General features: G+C 66.6%; 1 protein-coding gene across 3 annotated transcripts in view; it reads left to right on the top strand.

Annotated features, from left to right (window-relative positions):
* Positions 1 to 215: 215 nt before the first annotated feature.
* SLC12A7 (solute carrier family 12 member 7) overlaps positions 216 to 10,770 on the top strand; it is a 38,300-nt gene continuing 27,745 nt past the window's right edge. For 2 of the 3 annotated variants that reach the window (XM_060634297.3, XM_078444092.2), the window contains exon 1: positions 216 to 451. In XM_060634297.3, the coding sequence (XP_060490280.2) occupies positions 322 to 451 (130 nt within the window). In that variant the 5' untranslated portion in view covers positions 216 to 321. Of the gene's footprint in view, positions 452 to 4,362; positions 4,889 to 10,770 lie in introns of those variants that run through there. The other variant, XM_060634296.3, reaches the window with a different exon arrangement.

Raw genomic sequence — 10,770 nt, 5'->3', positions numbered from 1 at the left:
TCCGGGCAGGGTGACAGTGCAGGAGCGGATTGTCACCCGCTGGGGGAGGCGCGACCCCGGGGGCGCGGGCCGTCCCCGAGCGCAGGCTGGGGGAGGGGACCTCTGCGGAAGGCGCCCCGCCCCGCTCCGCCCCGCCCCGCTGCGCGGAAACTTTTCCGGAGGCCTAGGGGGACGGCAGGTGAGGTCACGTGGCCAGGGGGCGGGGCGAGCCGGGCCGGGGGGCGGGGGCGGCCGGCGCGGACCCCGCCCCTGCTCCCAAGTCCCGCGGCGCGTCGGCGGAGCGCGGGCCGGAGCGCGGGCCCGAGCCGGAGTCGGAGCGCCATGCCCACCAACTTCACCGTGGTGCCCGTGGAGGCGCGGGCGGACGGCTGCCAGGACGCGGCGGCCCAGGGGACCGAGGGGACCGAGGCGCCGGGGCCCCCCGAGGGCGAGCCCGACTGCCAGAGCCCGGGTGAGCGCGGCCGCACCTGCCCGCGGGACAAAGGCGGAGCCGGGCTGCGCGGGGCCCGGGGGCGGCCGGGAGGAGAGGCAGCCCCGGAGGGGGCGGAGGGCGAGCCGGGAGGGGCCGGGAGCGGGGACGCGGGGAGGCCGGCCTCCTCGAGGAAGGGGTGCGGGGCTGCCTTCCACCCACTCTCCCCAACTCCTTCCCTCGGAGGCTCCCCTTCCCCACGGTCCCTCTCTCCCCCTGGTCTCACCTCTCACGAACCCCCCCTTACCCCCCCCACCCCTGTCCCCGCACCCCCCCTGCCTGCAGAGCCCCCTCGCCAAGCCTGTCCCCGGGGCTCAGGGCCCCTGCTGCGCCTATGCCCCCAGGGACTGTGGGCTCCGCTTTGCTGCCCCCTGCGTGTCCCAGTCCCACGGGGACACAGGAAGCACCTTCTTTCTCGCACTCTCGGTGGGACGGGAGGAGGTGTGGGACGCCCAGTGTAGCTATGGAAACGGGGAGGGGCCTCGCCCTGCCTGAGAACCCCCCAGCCCCCGGTCCCGCAGTCCCGGTAGGGCCGCGGGGTTGGGGCCGCCCCAGTGCCTTCCTGCTTCCTTTCTGTTGCCTTTGCTCTGCCCTTGCGCGCTGGGGCAAAGGGCTCCGGCCAGATAAGCCCCGGCTGGGAGCCCAGCTTTGGGCGCCGCCTCGCCTGGCCGCCGACAAACCCGCTCTCTGGGGTCGTCGGCAGGAAGGTCGGCAGGTTCCCACGGGCTGGGGGAGGGGCCGCCCCATCCTGCAGAGCCTGGCGCTGGCCGGCGAGGGTCCTCCTCACCCTCTTTGTTTCTGGAATCAGGAGACGTCTAGCGCTTTCACTTTCTCGGGGGGGGGGGGGGGGGGATCCCGGATCCCCCAGGCCTGCTCCCTCTGTCCTGCAGTTTTCAGACCCCGGGTTCTCTGTGGCTGATGAACGGGTCACCCTCAGTAGCTGCCCTCTAGAATTGGGGGTCGTCAGAGGACAGCCCACAGCCCCAGGTCTCACTCCTCTGCGGTTGGGCAGAGGCTCCCTGCTCCAGGGGTTAAGGAAAGAGGGCCTCAGACCGCTGGGGGCCGTCTACCCTGGCTGGTTAGGTCAGGCACCTCCTGAGAGCAACCAGTGTCAGGTGCCCCGGGGAAGGCGCTGTCCTCATTGGGCTGTTCCTCCGTGTCCTTGTCTGCCTGCGGGGGTCTGGGGCTGGTCACTGCCCCTGCCTGGCTCGAGGGCTTGAAAGCGGGTGGCCTGTGAAGGCAGTCTGGGTGCCCGGCCCTCCGTGGTTCTGAGGGGGCTCCTGCGTGGTCTTCCTGGGTGCGCTGTGTTACAGCGGCCACATCAAGTGCATCGTGTTCCCGAGGAGCCTCTCCTGCCTCGCCTGGGTGTCCCGCTTCCCGTCAGCCGGCCCCTTCTCCGGCGACTGCAGTCCTATCTTTCCAGACTTGGAGTGCATCTTGTTTTGAAGTTGGGGTGATTTTCTTCCTGCCCATTTCCTCCTGCCCGAGGGCCCGGGGGCTGGGCACTGCCGCTGCCTGGAGAGCTGGGCCTCTTGCCCAGCTGGGCTGGTGGGGGGCCGGGGTCCGAGCCCCCGCCCACTGTCTCATCCTCTGACCCCTTCGGTTCTGTCCCGGGCTCCTCAGGAACCTCACGGCCTGTGGGAGCTGAGTGTCAGGAGCTCAGGCAGATGCCAGGCGTGGGCCGCGTGCTTGCCTGGTGACGAAGCCTCGGTCCCCGGGCCGTGCTCTCGCTCAGCCGAGCCAGCACAGAAGTCAGCTGGGTCTTTGAGTTGTGTGTTCTCCGTTCTTCATCTTCCCTCAGGAAGAGACAGGGTGGAGCCCCCTGCGTGGTCACCGTGCTCACCGTGCTCGGGGAGGGGGCTCTGCTAGGCTGGACTCTGATGTTGCACGTGAGCTTTCAGAGCCCATTTGGTGCTCAGGGTGCCATGTGACTGGCACTGTGTCGTGTGGCCAGCGTGACGGTCACTCTGGTGGAGGAAAAGTCCTTTGCGAGCTGGGAAGGCCCGGCAGGAGCCTCTCCTGAAGGCTGAGATCCCCGCCAGTGGCCAAGCCTGGCTCCATCACAGGACCGCTGGTGCTTCTGACTGGCCGATCCCCTGGGGAATCTCCTGGCTTTCTGGGTGGGCCTCCCGGTGGTGGTGGCGAAGCAACACTGAGGGGGCCCTTCTGGGGTGTTTTTGGAAGCCCGGGGCTGTCTGGAAATAGGAGGCTTGAGACCCCAGCTGGGGGTCAGGGGCCAGGGTGTGCTGAGAGCGGGTGGGAGTCAGGGAGGAGTACTGCTCCGCTCATAGGCCCACCTGGCCTGGCAGAGCTCGGCGGGACTGTCGGGTGTTCCCTGCGTCAGCCGCGGTCCTGAGCTGGACGGAGCCTTTACGCCATCGGCCTGCCGCAGCTCCACGCACACCAGGCAGATGCGTCGTGAAGCTGGGGCCTATCTTGTGGCCGTGGAGGCCCCCACTGCTGCCGGCCTTCGGCATGGAGGCTGGAGGACGCCAGCACTGACCTTAGCTGCCCGGCTGGTGGGCCTGTGGCTGGTGCTTTAGAGCCAGGAAGACATGGCCCTTCACCCGGGTGGTGCTTAATGCAGGCCTGGGCAGGGGGAGGCCAGGGTCAGCACCGGCTTCTGCCGGGAACCCTCCTTGCCTCCCTACCTGCTTCCGGGGGAGGTAGGGGCGTGTTCTGGATGACAGCTTTGTCTTGCCTGGGGGGCGGGGGTGGGGAGCCGAGCCTTCTAGAGGACCTTTAATGTCCTGCATTTTTCCGTGATTGGAGATCGCAGGCGGAAAGGATGGGTTAGTTCTGTCCTTTGGTGTTGTGTTTCTTGGTGGAAGTATCTTCCGGGAGGGAGGTGGTGGGGAGTGCGGATGCTTCTTTCCTGACTTCCAAGTGTGGGGTCTTTAGGGACTTCTGGGAACCTTCCTGAGTGTTGGGCCTGGGTGGAGCCCCCTCCAGGCCCTGTGGGGGCTCTGGAGCTGGCAGGTGTGCAAGTGAGGCATGGCCGCAGGCCCTGGGCCCCCACGGAGGTCGGTGGGCTCAGCCCTTGGAGGGTGGACCCGGCCGGTAGCCCTATGTCCCCGTCCCTGGCTGAGACTCCTGTTCCTCACTCCCCAGGGCTCTGACCCCAGCCTCGTCCTCACCCCGTCACTGTTCCCCTTTTTGGATTCCTGTCTGTGACTTCTGCTCTGCAGCTCAGCTCCTGGGGGCACCCAAGGGTCTCCTCCCGGCCCTCTGAAGGGGGCTCTGCTTCCCTGGGCGTGGCAGCCAGGGCAGCGGGCAGCACTCCGAAGCCACGGCCCTGGACCTCAGGCGACTTCTCTCTCGGCGCCGCGGGTGGCTGCTGCCCGGGGTGGGGGGTCGCCGCTGCCGGAGTGGTCAAGCTCGCCTGGGGCGGGGGCAAGGGTTCAGTGAGCTGTGTGGTTCTGGAGAGCGGCCAGGACGGCGGCTTCCGGGTTCGGTTCTGCTGGGCGAGGACACGGGGTTTCAGGAAGGGAGGGAGGCGGCCCGCCGTCCCGTTGGCAGAGAGTCCGTGGCTGGCGCAAGCTCCCAGCACCGTCTTGGAAACGGCTATCAGCGGTCATTGTGTCTCATTGTGTCGTTTAGGGAGACGTCGTGATACTAGACGGCGGGTGGGGGAGGGGGCTACCACACGTGCGTGTGTGCCCAGACTCGGTTTCCGGTGGGGAAGCGGCAAGGTGGAAGGAAGCACGCGTGGGGCGTGTTCCCACGTCTCTGTGCGCCTGTTGGGCTCCCAGACGGTCTTCCTGGGGGAGGCCCTTGGCTCGACTAGGTCCCCTGCTGGGCTCGTGTGTGCGCGCACGTGGGCTGTGTATCCGCGTGCATGTGTGTGCACGCCTGTGGGCTGTGTGTGCACGCACGGGGAGGCAGGCACAGGGGCTTGGTGGTCACGTGGTGTTGGGGTGTCAGGGCATCTGTTCTTGCCCTCTCAGCCCAGTGACGTGGCTGGGGTGTCATTCAGGGGATGTCTGTTGCCACCCGGGCTGAGGAAGTGGTGGTGAGACACGTCTGTGCCTCTGATGTGAGATCTGTTCCCATGACCATTATGAGGAAACTTGCCACATAGATCCCTGAGTGTGTTGTTCTAGAAAGTTCCCTAGACATTCTCAGTGTGATGCTGCTATGCTGGGATGGGTATCTGAGCTGTGGACACCATTGGCCGTGGTAGCTGCTTGTGGGGGGTGGCTGCCGTGAGTTTGGCACAAGGGGCGCCTGTGAGGGTCTGCCTCTCGTGGCCGCTCCCCGAGGGGCTGCGCAGTTACAGGGCCCGCAGGGCAGTTCTGTGAAGACTGGAGCGTCCACCACGGCTGGTGTCCATTGTGGCCTTGGGTGTGTCAGTGTTCAGATCAGCGTGTGTCCTGCTCCTGGGGACGTGGAGGCTGCGGGGCCAGCACATGATTTGAGGTGCATTGGGGACAGTGGAGTGCCCTGTGGTGCTGGGTGTCCGCATGGCCTCGTGGAAGGGGACGCTTGGGTGCCGGGATGGTGGTGCCAGGGGGAGAGTGGCCAGGGGGCAGGCTAGGCCTCTCCATGCGGAGACCGGCCTGTTCTGGTTCTGATGTCCCTGGCTGTGTGGCTGTCCTGACTGGGGGGCATCTCTGAGCTGTAGCCTCCCCGTGGGGGTGGGGGAGTCCTGGTGAACCCCCGACCCAGTCACCGTTCGCCAGGTGGGCTGTGGCTGACCCCACAGACGGACCCTCTGCTCACTTGGCCTTCCCTGGTGACGCGGGCACTTGGGTCTGTGGCTGTGCCCGTATCCGTGTGCTGGACCAGCAGGGGTCAGGCTGTCTGTGGGTGATCGGTGGCCCCCCTGGAATGCCGCCCTCCCCCCGGGTGTGTGTGAAAAGCAGTGGCCTCCGGGGTGAGCCTGGCCCCAGACAGGGAGGCGTGATGAGTCAGAGTTTGAAGCCACGGGACACTGAGATGACCCAGGGGAATTCCGTGGATGGGCCGGCCGGCGTGGAGCCTCGCTGCCCAGTGCAGGGGGTGGTGGCTGGGGGGGCGTGGGGTATGTGGGCTCTGCACGGACTGAGAGGCCTGCCTCTCGTGCCTGTGAGCAGGAAGGAGCCGACTCTGGCGGCTGCGGGGCTTAGATGTGGAGAGGCTGCTGTGCTGGCCGTCCTTGGACACCGTCACCTGCCTCTCTCTGCTGGGGGTGCTCCGTGGGGCCTGTGCGTTGTTGGTGTTGTGGGCACAGTCGGAGATTGTGGGGCCCCCTACTCACCTTGCTGAGGGGCTGGGGGCCACGGGGCATTGCCCACCCTCAGAGGTTAAGGCTCAAGTGAGTTTCGGGGTATTTCTTTCAAGGAAATGGCCTCAAGTGTTCCGTGCTTACCCTGTGTCCCTGGGGGGTGTGGATGGAGTTCTCGGGGCGTTAGGTGCCCCACAGGGGCGGCCGGAGTGGGCCCGAGGTTCTCGTGCTCGGTGGGATCCTGCGGGTGAGTGGCGGGGGGGACTGCCCACCGCAGAACCCTCTGTCAGGGCGCATGACTAGGTGACTCCCGGGCGGGCCCGGGCTCCTGCGTCGGAGGACCGGTGACCTTGGGCCAGGGACACCTTCCCAGGGCTGCTGTCTGTGGGGGCCGCCGCAGAAGGCCGTTCCTCATCCCTGCACAGCTGGGGCAGCTGGCGTTCGGTTGATTGTGATTGTGGGGACCCTGGCCCGGGGTCTGCCGCTGTCACCCACAGTGGGGTGTGCGTTTTGCGAGCTGGGTCGGGCGCTGCAGCCGTGAGCCCGCAGGGCAGAGCGTGTTGTTAGGTGTTACCACCGCCCAAGGGCAGGCGCGCTGGCCGAGCGCCCCCTGAGGTGTGTCGCCGTAGCCAACAGCTGTGCCGGGCAGGCGGGCGTCTCCAGCTCTGCCCTCGTCTCCAGCTCTGCCCTCGTCTCCAGCTCTGCCCTCGGCGGGGCCAGAGGAAGGCCCGCTGCCGGGGGGTGGGTGGGGGAGCCTTGGACGAGGACCCAGCAGGCCTGCGGGGTTGTGGCACCCGGGAACACGTGAGCCGGTCTCCCCGGCGGTGGGAGTTTGGGCCTTGGCGGTCGGGGCAGCTAGGTGTGGGCACCTGCTGGGGACAGACCCGCGCAGGCCTGGGCTCCCTTCTGGGGGGCTCTAGGGCAGTGCTGTGGGCGGAGACAGCACAGAGGCTTAACGTCTCTCCTTTTGTGAAAAGGAGGGAAACTCCCTGTTCAGAGCAGAGGCCTGGTTTGTGCAGATAAGCTCAGCAGCTCCAGCAGGACTTAGGGCCGGACAAAGTGAGGTGCCCCGGCCAGCTGTGCTGTTTGCACCCCGGCTCCCTTGTCCGTGGCTGTTGGCATCATGTGGGTCCTCGAACCTCTTGCCAGGAGCCCCGGTGAGCAGGCCTCAACCAGGTGTCCCAGGGTGAGTGGCTCCCGTGTCCTGGGGGGAGGTGGACAGGGTGAGTGGGCCCGACCAGGTGACCCCTGTGTCCTGGGGGTTCACAGGGCGAGTGGGCCTGACCAGGCGTCCCAGGGGGGTGGACAGGGTGAGTGGGCCCGACCAGGTGACCCCCGTGTCCTGGGGGTTCACGGGGCAAGTGGGCCTGACCAGGTGTCTCGGGGGGTGGACAGGGTGAGTGGGCCCCACCAGGTGGCCCCCGTGTCCCGGGGTGGGGGCGGTGGTCCGCCAGGCTGCTTCCCTGGTGGAGGGCTGAGGTGTCAGTGCAAGTCTTGGCCGGGTCTCCCGCTCCCGTGTCTCTGGCCCCGTTGTGCCTTGGGCGGGTTTCCTGTCTTGCGGTTTCTTCTGGAGGAGCAGGTGGGAGAGGAGGCAGAGGTGCCGCCCTGAGTCCTGTGTGGTCTGGGGTGGTATGGGGGCGGCCGCGGAATCTCCTGCGTCCCTGGGCCGTGTGCGTGGCTTCACGCCGGGGTGGGGGGGAGCTTGCCGACACCTCGGCAGAGAGGGAGCGGCTCCCGGGACTCAGTGCCGGGCCCCTGGGCCCGTGTCCGTTCGGGGGGTGGGGGGACGCGTGCAGGTGGCTTCCTGCAGGGTGCTGGCCGCAGCCACCCCTGCGTCCCCATCTGTGCTGGCCTCTGCTCCTGGAGTGCCGTGGGGCCCGCAGGAGAGCATCTTGTGCCTCAGTTTCCCTGCCCAGGAGCCGGCCTGTCGCAGGGGTGGCCGTGATCTCTCGCCTCTGTCGTCGGCCGGTTCCCAGGGAGGCTCCGCAGTCACTGGGGAGGGATCGAGTTGGGCCGAAACCAGAGGAGTGGCCGCGGGTCAGTCTTGGGTTTCCTCCTCCCTGAGCCGCAGGGTCTCCGTCACCGCCAGACGGGAGCCTGTGTCCGTAACAGGAGCCGCCCCAGGAGGCGGCTGAGGGCCCGGTGCCCCTGGCGGAATCTCCCCACCCCCTCCTTGGGCCTGGTCGCCAACTGCAGATCCTGACGTGGAGGAGGTCGCGGGAGAGGGCAGACCAGAGTGGGCAAACGGCCGAGTGACCGATGGGAGTGGGGGTCCGTCATTCCTTGTGCGGGGGAGGGGGGGGGCATGCGCCTTCAGGAAAGGCCGTGAGGCCGTCAGAGGTGTGGTCCCCAGAGACGTGTGGGAGTGCGTGTTCCCCGGGCGCGTCTGTGCCGTTCGTCTGTCAGTGCGTGTGATCGTGCACGTGTGTGGTCTGTATCTGTGCACACGAGTGTGCCCGCGTGCCGTGCCTGTGCCAGCGCCTGTGACCGTGCACACGGGTGGTCTGTGTGTCCCGGAATTTTCCGGGCACTCCTCCTGCTTTGCCGTTTTTCTTCATTGGTGCCTCCTGGTAGCCGAGTGTCCCCTGGGATGTTCCCTCTTTTGGGGCCGTGAGTGTGGGATCTGAAGAAAACGTCCCAGAGGCGGAGTCTTCGCCTGGTCTCTCGGGTGGCAGCGGCGAGTTGCTGTGGTGGCCGTGGTCGGGCTGGGAGGGGGCTGCACTCCTCCAGCGTCTGAAGCCGACCCTCTCCCAGAGGTCCCCGAGTGTGGTCCCCAGGGAGCCTCCCCCCTTTTGGAACCGTGGGCAAGCGGGAGATGGGGGGAGCCTGGGGGGCTTTGTCCCCGAGGCCACACTACCCCTCCGACCATGAGGCTGCTCACGGGGGTCAGCTGCTTTTGGGTCACACCTGGTGTCCCATGGGTGCTGGGGTCAGGATACATCTGATGCTTTGGAAGTGAGGGCTCCGTCCTTGCCGGGAGGCCTCTGGGAGCCATAGGCAGGCCCCCCTGCCACTCCTCTGTGGTGCCGGGCTCCACGAGGCCAGCCAGATGCACACGGAGGTCACTCATGTGGTGGACCCAGCGTTAGGCGGATCGTGCCTCCATCCTGTGTCAGGGACCCCAGACTGGAGCAGAAGTGTGACACTGGCCTCAAATAAAGGGATTTGTTTTTGGTGGGCGCACCAGGCGCGGGGTGAAGGAAACAGGTGACACGTACTAACGTGAGCTAGTCCGTGTGGAACTCGGGGAGCAGTGTCTCAGGCCTCCGTCCCTCCCCTGCGACCCCAGCGGTGGCCCTGCAGGCCCGGGTGGGCGGGCTCAGCGGACACCTGAGGAGGCCCTTGGCTGGGCGGGGGCCGGGCGGGCAAGAAGGGCGTCCGCTTTCCCGTCGGCTTCCCTGTGGGGCACACGCATCCCTGAGACGGCCCTTCCTTCCGCTTTCCTGGGGACCTGGGGCGGGAAAGGCTGGCGCATGGTCCCGGGATAGGATGCCGTGCATGGTGCGAGCAGGCGTCTGGGGCGGCGGGCGGTGGGGGTAGTTGTCACGGTTCTTGCCCTCATTCTATTTCCTCTGGTTTCGACATGGAGAGTGTTTCTGTTTTAGCCAGAAGTGTGCCATGAAAACCGTGGGAACTGTGACCTGAGCCTGGCAGTGTTTGCTGGCTGGACACAGAACTCACCCTCCGGCCCAGGAGGAGCCTGCTGGCCTGGGTTCCGGAATCCAGGTTGCAGCACTGGTCCTGGATGTGGTGCGTGGAGGGCAGGGGGCAAGGCCCAGGGGTCAGGAATCTGCTGTTAGGGGCTGTGGAGCCGAGAAACACCTCATTCCGGCCATAACGGGGTTTCAGAGAGGTCCTGGCCACGGGCCGTGCTCCGGGGTCTGGCACCGGATGCACCAGGGGGCCACTGGGGGGGACTCCATCCTGCTGGAGGTGCCCTGCATGTCTGGGGTCCAGCACAAGCGGAGCAGAGCCTGCATTTGGGGGCAGGAGGGGGGTGGCCGCCGACCCTCCCAAGTCAGTCTGTGCCCCTTTCTCGGGAGCGGTTCAGGGAGAGACACTGGTAAATCCTAGATGCAAACCTGGAGGCCGAGGGAGGTGGGGAGTGATGTGAGGCTCACTCAGGAGGAGGAGACCAAGCCAGGGGACGGCGGCTGATGGACGCTGTAACCCGAGAAGGGACAGGGACGCAGGGGCTTCTGGCCCTCGGGGCTGCAGGAGGACACTGTTGTCAGCAGCAACTGGGGCTCTGGGCTCCAGTTGGTAGCAGACCATCGGGGTCTGGGCTCTGGACTCCTGGTCGGTGGCTGGCCTCCCTGCCTCCTTGAGCCCCTGCCTCCCTGTCCTGGGGCATCCCTGCCCTGCCTGCTGCATTTGCACACACTTCTCTCAGGGACAAGGGAGCCAGGGCTGTGCAGCGCGCCTGGAGTCTGGAGGGTAACCAGATTCAGGCTTGGGGGAGGGAGGCGCTGTCTGCCAGGATGACCTTGCCCCTGGTCACATCTGATCTTCCCTGACCAGGGCTTGAGATTGCATTTAGCGGAGTCAGAACTGGTGTGTGTTGGGGGGGGGGGATGGCGGGTGGGGAGTTGCCTCCAGGACTGCGGGGCGAGCTCTGTACCCTAACGGGGGCAATTACGGGGGCCTCAGGAGGACGAGGCAGAGTCCCTGTCTGGATGTGTGTCCAGCACTGCGGGGGCAGGGGGCAGCTTTCACAGAAAAGCTGAACATTTTGTTGAACATTTTGTGTTAAGAACACAATTGTGTTGTGTTGTGAACAAAGCGTGTTGAACGTTTTGTGTTAAGATCACGGGGTGAGGTGTGGCTTCATCTGAAGTAGCCCGCACAGGAGGGGACGAGGACAGCGCTGCTGGCCAGGACCTCGCACCCCACGCCCACCTGTGCTCCTTCCAGGTTCCAGTTACTTCCTGAGACTTTGGGCCCCAGACCGGCAGACGCCAGCCGTCCGGTCCGCTCCTGGGCGAGCGCGTCCGTGGTCTCTGGGTCCCGGGCCAGGGTTGGGCCTGCTCACCAGTCGTGTGTCCCATGGAGCAGGTGCAGGTGTTTGCGGTCGCTGAGGCTGTCAGGCTGCAGA

The sequence above is a fragment of the Panthera onca genome, chromosome A1 (assembly GCF_046562875.1).
Source record: "Panthera onca isolate mPanOnc1 chromosome A1, mPanOnc1 haplotype 2, whole genome shotgun sequence".
Taxonomy (NCBI): Eukaryota; Metazoa; Chordata; class Mammalia; order Carnivora; family Felidae; genus Panthera; species Panthera onca.
The sequence above is the reverse complement of the archived record's forward strand: the minus strand, read 5'-3'. Positions and strand labels throughout refer to the sequence as shown.